General features: G+C 38.1%; 1 protein-coding gene across 1 annotated transcript in view; it reads right to left on the minus strand.

The window, feature by feature from the left end:
- PPFIBP2 (PPFIA binding protein 2) overlaps positions 1 to 14191 on the minus strand; it is a gene marked incomplete in the record, with an annotated part of 2221164 nt that overhangs the window by 431837 nt on the left and 1775136 nt on the right. The window contains 1 exon segment of the mRNA XM_044058974.1: positions 14102 to 14134. Coding sequence (XP_043914909.1) covers positions 14102 to 14134 — 33 coding nt within the window.

Genomic DNA, 14191 nt, shown 5'->3' on the forward strand with positions numbered 1-14191 from the left:
AGGTTTGTTTCCAAAGGGGATAACAATACATTTCTTGGCATTGAGCTTGAGCCCATGGCTCTGGCACCAATCATCTGTTTCTGCAAGGCCCTTTTGGGGATTCAATAATGGCTCCCAGTTTGCAGTCATCTGCGAACTTTGTTAGCCAGAGTCCCTTAGTGTTGGCCTGTACTTCAAAGAAGTAGATGCCAGACAAGAGCAGTCCCAGGACTGAACCCTGAGGTACTCCACTTGTCACTTGTCTGGAGCTGGATTTGGAGTCGGCTACTTTTACAATGTAGGGTCTGTCAGTAAGCCAGTTGGCAACCCATCGAGTGATGTAGGGATTAATGCCCACCTTAGTAAGTCTATCTATGATTCCAGAGTGGGGGATGGTGTCAAAGGCCTTGGCAAGGTCCAGATAGGCTGTGTGGACTGCCTTACCCTCACCCACAGCTCTGGAGACTGATTTGAAGACGTCAATCAGGTTCAGGAGACAAGATCGGCCCTTCACGAACCCAAACTGGGTGAGGTCCAGTGTTTGAAGGTTGCCAATGTCTTTATATACAAGTTCCATGATGATATATTCCATGGCCTTGCAGATCAGGCTCGTCAGACTGATGGGGCGGTAGTTCCCAGGATCCAAGGTGGATCTCTCCTTGTGGAGTGGGATAACTGTACCTGTGCGCCACTCAGTGGGCACGAAGCCTGAGATCAAGCTATGATTAAACATGACATTTAGGTGAGTTGCCAGTTCATTTTGTAGTTCATGTAATACACAGCCTGGGATGTCATCTGGACCCACTGATGCTATATCCTTAGCTTTGGAGACTACGTTTCTTACCTGTGTAGCCGTTATTACCGGAATTTGGCTATCTTCTGGTATTGAGATGGGCTGTTTAGGGGATGGGGGGGGGGTGAAATTGGCATTGAATTGATCTGCCAGGATAGTGGCAATATCCTTGGGATCAGTATATTTAATGCCATTCTGTTGTAGCTCAGAGTAGATCTGAGCATTGCCATTTAGATTCTTGACAGTTATAGAATGCCTTGTGCTTGTCTTCGGAATCTTTGGCAATTTTATTTTCATAACTAAGCGTTGGAGGAATTCCTAAATGATTTGCCAAGAGTCACTCTAAGTTTCAGACTCATAACCTTCAGAAAAATGCATGTTAAAGTAAGAGCTGTTCTATCAACTGGTCTCAGATTTATACAAAGAGCAATTTTAGTACTGTTTATATGTGCCCCCAATATGTATTTGGCCTTGTTCAGATTTTACTGCATTAACAGGTTGAGAGGTACATGCAAATAAATTGCTTTATAGAATTAGGCATAGCCAACCTCTCAACTGTCCCCAATTCCCTGGCTCAAAATGTTGCTCTTCCCCACATATATAATCCCTCCGCCAAAATAGCAATTTTGGAAGAAAACTATGGAGGGTTTACAATTAAGAAATAACTGTAATAATCAAAGTTATAGATTACTTGAAATGCATGTAGATTCTTTTTATATTTTGTCAGCTGCTCAAGGTAGCAGTACTTGAATATTAAAGTGTCCCTTCTTTGACAGGGTATGACTTAGCTGTATTGTGTGTCTATTTTATATTTTTGCATCACGTTTTTTGTCCATTTTTCATAAAATTGTGTTTTTGGCAAATTAGTGACATCACTAAAGACTGAAGTTAGAAAATGACAGACATTTGAGTTTCCAGATTTTATACCCTTCAGAAAATTCATACTAATGCAAGACCTATTCTATTATCTTTCTAAGTTTATTAGAGCAATATTTAAACTGTCCTTATTGTTGGGCCTTTGTCCCACTTCTGTGTATGGCTTTGTCCAGATTTCTTGCTCTTGAGGTTGAGAGGTATGACAAATGTGTCAGGGCCATCACAGTCAGCCGAGATTTCAAATTGTGACATGCTTGTTGCACCACTCCCCATGTAGTGACTCTGGATGTGTCCAAGCAAGGCAAGGAGTAGTTGTATCTACCCCGGATGGGGAGGACACACTGCATAAAGTACTACAGTGGCTTTTCATCCGTCCTTGATTTTGCAGAATGGTCTGGTTTCTGTCATATTTTGTACTGTTGATTTATGCTTATTACTCAAAGTGCCTGTTGCTCTGTGTTTTTAAGTAGCAATGCTTTAATGACCATAAGATAAGCTTGTCTGAGATCGTAAGATGCAAGTAAGCTTTAATAAGCATACTGTTAAAAGAATTGCCAACATTGAAAGCCTTTCTGCTGTTGCCATGCAGAGAATACTTAACTAGATAATGTATAAGCCTTGGGTATTGAAGGACAGGATTCCATTATTTTAAAAAGCTCATTACACTTGTTGGAGACTTCCAGTCATCTCTACAGACTTTACCCGTAAACTAAACAGAATGCCAATCATGTGTGGTCCCATAACCTGTACAGTAATCCTTTAAGCAATGTATCTTGAGCTTGTTTCTTGTTTGCTTTTCATTTTTACTTTTATCATGTTTTTCCCCATGGAAACAAGTTGTCAGGCAGCAGGTCTTTTGGATAAGAAACATTTTTACAAGTAGGGGCATCACATAGATTCCTACGTGCAGCAGGTTAGTTGGTAGTTTAATAAAGCGGAGTATATTATAGTTAGGACTGCAGTGCAAGGAGAGTGGTTTGAGTTGAGTGCTTCTGGTTTTTTCTTATACTTGATTTTGACTGGCATTCCAGTAATGTATTTAAAGTAATTTATTTTTTCATGCCTCACAACCTTTTGTTTCCATCTAGATATTAAGTAAGCTGTCATGCAGCCAATGCATTGAAACATTTTTATTCTTCTACACTTATTTTTGTCTTGATTGGACTTTCATAATGATGGTTTGCCACCCAGGGCAGCGTATTTAATTAAAGTTAGTTTTTTGTGGTTTTGTGCATAGCTCCTCCCCTTTCTGGTTGACCACACCCCCTTGACCCCACCCATTCAGCTGTCTCCTGCAGCCCCCCTGTGATTTGAAGTCACCAGCCGCCACTGCCTAAACCACCTCCTTCTTTATTTACATACAAAACTCTTATTATTACTGGGTTTAATTTAGAACCCCATATGAATGAAAAAAAAATATCTGCACTAATTTCTTTTCAAATGTTGTTGGCAACATAAATACACTTGGTAAGTATACTATTTCCTGGTCAATTACGAATTTATCAAATACATCTTTTTTCCTGAATGATCATTTATATGTTCACCAAAAAAGACAGGTTTGCTTCATTTCCTCTACTGTGTTTCCCCACTGAATTCTACTTGCATCTTTATTCCCAAAGTTTATACCAAACACAGACATTTCATTAATTGTAAAACATACACCCCTATCTTTATTACCGAACGTTTTACCTTTCTCTATTTAAAACTATTCCTATCATCTCTAGCACTCGTTTGTGCAAATCATCGCTCCAAATTTTAAGGGGGTTTGCAATTATGTCATTTGTATATTTTAACAAAATGGAATTATTAACCCTCCAGGTGTTACATACCATGCCTCCTTCATTTTGTAATTTCACTTACTATCACATTCGTAACTAATGCAAAAAAGCATACAACTCATTGGACATTCCTGTCTTACACTACTCTTCATCTCTACCTCTTGGCTTACCCAACCATTTACAAGTATTTATACTGTATTATTACTGTACACTGACATACATAATTTCCTAACTATCTCACTTATATTGTATTCTTTCATTATTACCCATGAGATTTCATGTCCAGTTGGGTTGAATGCCTTGTTAAAGTTTCCTATCATTTTTGCTTATTTTCTGTTCATATCCATAACATTTGTACCTATCATTAATAATTCTTGACAAACCTATCCCCCTTTATACTATAGATGCTATTGTCCATAATACTTTCCATTTTAGTTTTAAATCTCTTTATAATATTTTTATGAAAATAATACAAATCAGTATTATTCAATACTGTCTCCATTTTTTTTTAATTGTCTGGCTTCCTTCTTCCATATGAATTTAAGAATTCCACTACATAATTCTTTATACATAAAACTTCATTTAACCATTCATTGAAAATCTTTAAAAATATTTTTTGTTAATCCCTTACATTTTTAAACATTTCATATCCTATTACATCTGCCCTGCAGCCAAATCTATATTTACCTGTCCTAATATTTTATCCATCACATTTAAAGAAATCTCCTTTTCCATCTGTAGTCAGTTTTTCTGTTAACATATGCTTTATTGTACTCCACCATTCATAATCTTTTCCTGACTTCTTTCTATTTATCCTTTTCCATATTTTACACTACCATCTTCCTTTACTAATCTGCTTAAGTAATTCAACATTTGTTTATTTTTCATTGTAAAAATATATTTGCTTATATAACAATTCTTGTATATTCTCTTTATTTCATATAATTCTTTTTCTTTGTCAAAGTACTTTCTATTATGCCCTAAATCTTCCAATGCATCCTTGTATGTTCTTTTATATTTTTCTTACTCTGCTTTTCTCACATATTACCACTGTAAAAAACATCTTTTTATATTTTTCCTTAAATATCGTCCACCATTCAGACCAATTTTTATGTAATGTTTTCATGATAATACGATCTTTCCATAACTGTATTACTAATTTCTTTCCTTCTTCACACCATGCTTTCTCATTTATCCTTTTATTCATTTTCCTATTTTTATATATTCCTTGTTTTCCTTCATCTCTAGCCACATTGCAAGATGATCAGAAATATTACAACTACCTCCCCCTCTCATATAACTTAACCTTCTGATACTACAAAATAATCTATTTCAGTTCTACACATACTCCTTTTGTTAGTACATGCATTTGTGTCCCAGAGTTTTAACTTGCCTCATCTTATAGCTTCTAAGATTTTTCTTGTATCATTTCCTTTCTTTTTGCAATTGCCTCTTAAATCTCAATTAAAGTCTCCTGTAATTATAATATTCATATTTATCACTACATAGTCTAGAATCTTATGAAATAAGCTTTTCCTTTATAAGTTTATACTAATTGCAAATAATGTTATAATTCGACATACTTGTTCTTTCCATTTTAAATCTACAATGGTTATCTTCCTATTTTTTGTTAAAGCTACGTCTAATATCTTCACTGTATTTGTACGGAATATAGCTATTCCAGAATCTCTCATTTTACAAATTCCAGACTATCTTTCCTCCCCACAGTTTCATTTCCTAAACTCGAGATTATTCTTGTAATCATTCATTTGTTAAAACTTTGTCTAATGCAATTGCATCTATATCACATGTATTACACCACTCCAAAATTCATTTTCTTCTTAATATAGTAATACTATATACATTTATAGAGAGCACTCTAAATTTTTCATTTTCCCTTTTCCTTTAAGTCATGGTTTTACAAGTTCATTGCCAATTACCAGGCTCGCTCTTTTAATATGCCTTTCAAAGACTAGCCAATTTCCTTCCCCAAAGTGAGAAGCATTGTACCTTCTGTTCATGGAGTCAAACACCTTAACCACTATACCAGGCCTCAGTCATTTGCTGTATATTTTTTTCCATTCATTTCCTTTCTTTTTTTCTTTTGTACTTATCCCTTTATATTTTCTTTTTCTGTATTTTACCCTTTTTCCAATAAAATTATTTTCATTCCTTTTACTACCTCCCCATTTATGTCATCACTTATTTTAGAACCTTCTTTTATATCCTCTTCTTTCATATTATTCTTTTTCTACTACCTCTAAAATTTCGTCTCTTTGTTCATTTTCTTCCTCCTTACTCTCATTTTAATTTTTGAAATCCACCCATAAATGTCCAATTTTGTTATATTTCTAACATTTCAATTATTTTTTTTAAATTGGGTCCCATTTGCACACAAATATAACATTTTCTTTTGTCACAGCTACTTATCAAATATACTTTTCCAAAAAAAAAAAAAACATGTTTTGGGTGGTCCCCAGTACTTTATAACACCCCTATTCCCCTCCACATTTATCGTGCTTGGTATATGTATAATTTTTCTCCTTTTATTTTTAACACAATATTTCAATCCCAGATACCACTCCATAAACACCTTTTGTCAAACTTTTGCAATGTCTAGTACTTACTTACATAAATCTTTCAAATGTCCTTTCAAAGCCTCTCTACCTCTATTTGAAATTGTACATGAATTTTCTTCTTTGTTACCCTATAAAATGCTTTTATTACCTAAAGATTATATGGATTACAGTCTCTCTTTTCTTCATATTCTCCAAGAAAATTTTCCACTTAAAAAAAAAAAAGTCTGATACTCCACTTTGGCCTTCTTTTAACACATTTTCTTTTCTATTCACCAGTATTTTTCAGGATTGTCTCTGTATCCTCCTTTTGCATTTTCTCCATATGTTCCTTGAGGAAACATCTCCTTCATTTTTTGGCTCATTCTACACCACAATTTCTTTATGTAAAATCATCCTGCAACCCTCTTGACTACAGGGTCATATTTAATCCATCATTTGCTGAATCATCTCCAAACAGGTTTCTTTAAAATATTTCCTTCAGAATCCTGCACAGATTCTCAAGTTTCAATATTTGCTTTCTCCTTAATTTCTTTCACCACTCCATCATCTCCTTCTCTATCCATCTGTTTCTTGTTTCTCCTGGCTACATCTGCACCTGGAATGGAAACAGGAGTTGTTCCTCCAAAACAGGTCCCACTGGATACATTAACGAGTATGGGAAGTTCCCTGATGCCCTGGCCAAATATATCCTAGTAGAATAAATAAAAACTCAACTCTTCCTGAAAAAAAGCTACTAGCCTAGTAGAAATAAAATGGTGAACAAATGAGAATTAAATACAGTTTTAGTAAAACAAACTGATAAAAATATCAATAACATATTTGGCAACAAATATACAAAATTACAGTGATATGCAGTGCAAAGCACAGTCACAAACTATTAATCATAGCTAAATAAATGTCATTTTCTTTCATTTTGGGGTCTTTCTCTTCTGTTTTAGTACTTCGTCTCCCTCTTTCTCTCACCTCCCCTTTTATTCATGCCCTTTCTCAGTATCTGCAAATAAGAATAAAAACAAATCCTCTAATGATAGAACAGTATCTAATTGACCTCTGCTGAGTTGCCCTCATCAGGTTTACTGCAGCCACACATTACCATCATGGTAACAAATGCAACAGGGCAACTCACAGGTCTAATTTATTTAGGGGATATCAACCCCTCTGCATCCCCATATGGGCTTTGCCACTATATGATGATATATTCCATGGCCTTGCAGATCAAGCTCGTCAGACTGATGGGGCGGAAGTTCCCAGGATCCAAGGTGGATCTCTCCTTGTGGAGTGGGATAACTGTACCTGTGCGCCATTCAGTGGGCATGAAGCCTGAGGTGAAGCTATGATTAAACATGACATTTAGGTGAGGTGCCAGTTCATTTTGTAGTTCATGTAATACACAGCCTGGGATGTCATCTGGACCCACTGATGCTATATTCTTAGCTTTGGAGACTACGTTTCTTACCTGTGTGGCCGTTATTACCGGAATTTGGCAATCTTCTGGTATTGACATGGGCTGTTTAGGGGATGAGAGGGGGGGTGAAGTTGGCATTGAATTGATCTGCCAGGATAGTGGCAATATCCTTGGGATCAGTATATTTAATGCCATTCTGTTGTAGCTCAGAGTAGATCTGAACATTGCCATTTAGATTCTTGACAGTTATAGAATGCCTTGTACTTGTCTTCGGAATCTTTGGCAATTTTATTTTCATAACTAGCTTTGGAGGATTTTATGAGGGATCTCAGCTTCTTACTGAGGCTGGTAGGGGAGTTTTTTGCATCCTGGGATTTTCCTCTTTTCTGCAACAGTTTCTTCCTTTTGTTGTAAGGTTTGTTTATGGCAGGGGACCACCAGATTGGCTTCCTTTTTTTGGAGGAGAGCATCTTGGTTCTATTTGGGATGGTATGATTCATGCATGAGTGGATGTGCTCATACAGTGCCTTATTGTAGGATTCAGCAGTCACACTTTCAGTTCTGACTTGAGTAGCATGAAGTTGGCCTTGGAGAAGTTTTTTTTATGGAGATTTCCTTACTGGGGGTTGGGGGTGGGATATGGATGTTAAGGGTGATTAGCTTATGGTCAGACCTGACCAGCGAGGGGGTGACCATAGGTGTGGAGCATCGATTTCCCATGTTGGTAATGACCAGTCTAGGATATTGGAGCCCCTAGTGGGACTATGGATTAGTTGATCCAGGGCATTGGAATTTATGAATTCCAGAAACCATTGGGCAAAGGTGTTGGTACACGAGTAGTTTTCCCAGTTAATGGCAGGGTGGTTGAAATCACCCAGTATTAGGGTGATTGGTTGCATCTTAATATTTTCCAGTAGGTTTAGAAAGGTGTAGTGAGAATCTTTGGGCATGGTGGGGGATCTGTAGCAAGCTACAATTTGGATTGCAGTCTTATCTAGTGTTAGTTGCACCTGGAGAATTTAAGACGCATTGTGTTAGGCAACTGGCCTGGTGGTGTGAATATCCTTGGTGAATATGGACACTCCTCCACCTTTAGTGTTTCAGTCCTGGTTTTGTGGCCAAAAAGTGTGATAAGAGTTGTAGCGTGGTATTGCAGGAGTGCTCTCTGGAGCCTTGAACATGTCTCAGTTACTGCACAGATATCGATGTTCTCCATTTTTAGGAGTGCCTCGAGAGAGTGCATTTTGAAGTTTAGACTTCTAGCATTGAGTAGCATTACCTTCAAAATTTGTATGCTTGTACCGGTTATGGTGATGGTTTTGTCCTTTGAACTTTGCCTAAAAAAGGCACTATAGGGGTGGCAAGAGCCTTAGCCAGTAACCTTAATCCCAGGGGCAACAGGTGCAGACCATCTCTGGCAAAGCATCGTGGTCTGTCCATCATGTCCATCCCAGGCAGACAGATACTGGATCCTCTTTGAATGACACCTGAAGCTTAGCCGATTGTTGAAGTCAATCATTTTGTTCTTATACTGTGGTGTCATTCTGGGCGAAGACAGGATGCTACTCAGGGCTAAAGTCATACCTGCGTGGGCCACATGATCCGAGAGCTCTTCCATGTCTCTTTTCATGTAGTCCAGGGAGGTACATCTCAAGTTATTCACTCCAACATGGACAATGACAGAGTCATATTTGTACTTGTGGAGTGACTTGAGTGCATGCATTATGTGGTGGACCCTGGCACCCGACAGGCAGCTGACTGTAATTTCTCCTTGTTCAGCCTGGTGAGTGGGACATCAGTCATATGTGACTCTGTAGTCAGTCACACTGAAGTGTTAGATACGTTGTCTTACCTTAGGGGCTGTTGCTGGGTGGCACACTGGTGTTGTAAGCTGACACTTTGGTTGTGATTGGTGTTTGTGTGCATTTCAGCTTCAGAGGTCCTTGTCAGAAGGAAGGGGATTCTTGATAGAACTAGTCTTAGCTCCTTTGGGTCCCTGAGTATCCCAGCAGGGTTCCTGTACAGGTATTTGTGAGAATCTGGTACTCTGTAGTACCTGTCAGGTTTAGCTGGAGCAGGAGGCAGGGCATTAGAGGCTAAACTAAATTCAAGGAAAACATCATCCACCACTTCTAGAATAGGTGGGATGGCCAGAGTCTGTGCTGGGGCAGGTCCAGAAACTCTCTAGGTCATTTCTTTGACTGTGGGTAGTCTTGAGATTCCCACTGAAAATTTTCCCCGATAGATTGAAGTGTTTCTCTGAAGGAGAGGTCTTCTGGAGGGGAGGCAGAGGGGATGGATTCCTCTGCATCTGAATCCTCAAAACAGTTAAGGGCTGCTGTTCCTCTTCAAAGGCAGAATAATTAGATTCCTCAGACTCTTGGTCTGTCAATTTCTGGAGAAGGAAGCCTTTTCCTTTTTGGAGTGGGGGCTTGAGTACCTCGGATAAGGGAGATGAGATCCTCTGCCATTTTAAACATTTGAGCTTGGGGTGGGGGAGCAGTAGCAAGATAGTGGCTAGAAGCAGATTTCCTAGGAGTGGCTTGGCATCGATGGCTGATAGAATCAGTCGGTCTCTGACAAAACAGTAGTCAAAATAGAAGAAGTTGTTTTTTGTCTAGAATCAGTGGTGCGAATGGCCTCCTCGGAAGCCAGTGCCTGCGTCGTGACTCCAGACCCAACAGACGCAGAGACAGCCAAAGACTCAGAAGACAAACTGGATTTCTGCAGCACACCGAACTCTGAAAGTGTCTCTGCAGAGGCCTGCGTAGAAAGAGAGTCAGGCATCAGGGGCTGCAAAAGTACCTCACTGAATTCCAGAGAACTGATGACTTGCTTAGCAGTAGTATTGTCGGAAGGCTTAGCCTTGTATGGCCTGTCTCTATCTTTAAATTTTTTGGAATGTCGGTGGATTGTTGGCTGACGGATGCCATAACAGAATTTGAAGATGGAGTATGAAAATAATTGTCTACAAAAAGAGCTCGACGGCGAATGGTTCTCACATTAAAGAGGGCACAGAACCAGCAACGAGGGACGTCGTGGTCTGGGCCTAAACAAGTGATGCAGTAAGAATGAAAGTCTCAGTGTGGGATCTGCTTTCCACAGGTGAGACAATTAACTTTGTCGGACATCAGTTAGAGCAAGAAAAAAGGGTCCCCAATGGGGTACATAGCTTTAGACGTTTTCTGCTGAAATTCGACTTCTGGTAGCGACTGACCGGCACCCGTGCGAACTGCTTCTGCTACAGGCTCCTCGGCAAGAAAGACTGATGTAATGACGTTGGCTGCCTTTCTTTATTGTACCGACGACCTGAAGTCAGACTACAGGCGACAGCAGACGGCGCACAAAAACATTGACTCTGGTATTCAGGCCAGCAGAGGGCTACCACAGCAGGGAAAACCCACAAGTGATGACTGCAACAGTGAAACATGAAGAACATAGTCTGTTCTCAAAAAAATGTAGTTAACAGGGCAGATTCGAAGTGTTTTACAGATGTCCTGAAAAATGACCTGTGCCTAACCTGATAGTCCTTGACATCCTATTTCTCAGTGAGTGAAACAGCTAACACTGGAATCAGGGACCTGAACCTCCACCAGGAGATGGAATGTGATGGAGAGACAGATTCATCACCAAACACCATCCCCTTCTCTGGAATAAGCTTCATCCACAGGTTAAATAATGGAATTCAATATCTTCCTTCAAACAAACTGGATGAATGGATGGTTACATTTAAATTCATTCTGGGACTAACTCTCTTCTCCCTCCTTAAGATAGGAGACAAAACTTGATGGTCTGTACTGGCAAAGTATACATGTTCATTAGACTAAAGCAGCCTTGAAAATCTTATGAATCCTAAATGACTGGTGTATCTTCCAGTGACATTAAATATGTAATCTATCTCAACTAGATTTTACATTATATTAATTTGTATAAACAGTGTTCATAGGTACTTACAATGTTACTGATTTTTGAGGATCTTAAGAAGCCTATCCTTACATTCCTATGGTAGTTTTTATCCCTCATATTTAGCACACAAATAAACCAAAGAAGTGTAGGGCATGGATATGTTGGGAAATTTAGATGTTTCTCCAATCCAAGAGGGATAAAGGTCCTAACAGAGGGTGAATTAGCCATTACCCATCCATTTGTCAAAATTACATCTGAATAGAGTTAAGAGAAGTTCTTTGTTTACGTGGAGTAGAAGATGGTTCCATGAAAGCAGTACTTTCTCTGATATAGACATAAGTCTCCAGCATGTTTAATCATTTTACAAAAGATATTGAGATCCCTTGAGTGGATTATTATGACAGCATTCGATTTGTGAAAGTATAAGAGGTCTAACAGGATATGATACTGAGGAGAGTGACAAGGCTTGGAATTGGTCCGCAGAGTGTCTATAACTTATGGTTTGGACAGGTACATGCCAAAAGGGGCATGATGCTCAATGCTATGCTTCATGAATGCTGAATACACTGGAACAATTACATCCCTGCATCTTGATTTTCTTACAACAGTGGATGTGTGGAGGGCAAAGGGCAGTTTATTTTCAACAGCTTCCTAGATCCCTAACTTCGGAATAGATTTTTAGAGGTGTATTATCAATGTGATAGTTAGAAGGGGAGTCATGCTTGCCAAATGATAGGGCTCTATGTTTCTTGGTTTTTACTTTTAGTCAATGGTTTTGACAACAGCTATTGTTTGGCACAGACCACTTTAGAGGATCTTGGAGTCATATGGGGAGTTTTTGATGGCACAAAGTTTGACAATCTGCAAACTTGCTTGGCCACAAACCCTTAAAATTAGCACTGACCCACAAGAAGCATGACATCATATACCCAATGTAGAGCTGCTTTTCTAGTCTGACAAACATAATATTGAGACAACAGAGTGTGAGTATACATCATATAGTTAATTTCACTTACTGTCAAAGACTAAACTAAGCTTCAGCAGTAAACTTACATTTTTGTACAAATCAAAAACTACTTATTTCATAAAGCTCTTGCTTATTGCAGTTTTGCATATACAAGACTGTATGAGCCAAAGTTGCCAATTTCAAGTCTACTGTTTTCTGTCTTACAAGCTATACATCAGACATGTAAGCCACTACATTCTAAACTGTTGCATTTTCCTGTTGTCGTCTTTCGGCTTTTCCTGGTTAGGGGCTGCCACAGTGGAACTCCAGTCCACTAATGAATGGCAATAGATTTTCACGAACCCAGAGGTGCCAGCTCGACGTTCAACCTTCAAAGGCATGCCCATTTACGCATGTCTTTCGAATGCCCACCCAACCACGGGGAGGACATGCAGACTCTACACAGAAGGCACTCCCCATACTCCAGCCAAGAATCAAACAGGAGAACCTCTTGCTGTGAGGCAACAACGCTACCGCTGCACCACCACCTGTACCAACTGAAAAATAGCATAGAAAGGCAATTGGAAAGAAATAAAATACAAATAGCAGTGCTATGTATTTTACTTGTGTACTAGTTTTATACACAACACTACATTTCAAAGTTTCATTATTAATAAAAAATATTACACATGAATTAACTTTTGCAAATGCATTCTACAATACATAAGTTGCACATGCTATGAAAATACTAAACTATTATAATGTTTGAGAAAGAAAACTGTTAAATTCAATAAACAAATGACTTCATATTTTGCTGTCAAATCAGGTTGCGAAAATAACTAGTATAAATGTGTAGGCACCTATCAGTGCGTCAGTATTTCACAAGAGACTAGTGTAGAATGCAGTTTGAAACATGGAATATAAAATATGTTGCTTTTTTGTTCTTATTCACAGTGCAATACTGCCTAAAATAATACACAACTCCCATACACATTGACATGATTCATCTTAAAAAAAATCAATTTTACAGAATCACTTTTTGCAAGCCTTTCACACCCCCCTCAAAATTACATTTATCCCACTGAGCAGTTTATAAGCAAGATACATAGATTCCTTTAGAGTCACTCTTCATACTGTAGCAAAGCTGTGCATTCCCTTAACACATCCATTGTGCATGTGGGAAAATGTGTGTGCAATCAAAGCTATTAAAGTGCAAAAATCACCAAGTGAAAACTACAGTAACTAAAATGTATCAATCAAGTAAAGTAAGCAATCAGAGAGCTTTTTTTGTTTTTATTTCAAAATAGCAAACAAACAGCTATGCATGTTGCAAAAAATTGTTTTACAATTTTTCCCCAAACTGGGAATCAAACTAAATGAATAAACTGCAGTATTTCTATGTGTTGCTAAAATGTCATCTCTTATATATTTCTGCATTATTCTCCAGCAATCATTTCATAGCTTCAAAATACATACAGACATGCTTCTTAACTATGGTGCAATTTTGACACACCTTTAAATGTTTGGCAAAGAAGCAACACTGTCTTGGCTTATAACAGGCAAACTGTATATTAACATACAAGACCTAGTTATTTAACAAAAATATTAAATATGTGAAGTAATAGAGCTTCACATAATATAATGAGAAATAACAGAAAATGTTATCTATTACTGGTTTTGCTCTCTGTTTATTTGTAGAGAATCTGACATATGCTTCAGATCTGAATAAAGCAGAATCATTTGTAAGGAGAAGCCATTACTGCAGTTAACCATTTAGTCATTTTTCATTGCAAAGCATATTCTATTAAAAAGTGTCAAAGGAAAATATTTAAGGCTTACATTTCTTTCTTAAACTTTTTCTATATAGCTCTCCTGCAACAAAAAAATTGAAGAATAAAATGGATAAGGCAGAAGAAAGGAGGCACAAGT

Source organism: Protopterus annectens, chromosome 17.part0 (assembly GCF_019279795.1).
Source record: "Protopterus annectens isolate FY-2018-M chromosome 17.part0, PAN1.0, whole genome shotgun sequence".
NCBI lineage: Eukaryota > Metazoa > Chordata > Ceratodontiformes > Protopteridae > Protopterus > Protopterus annectens.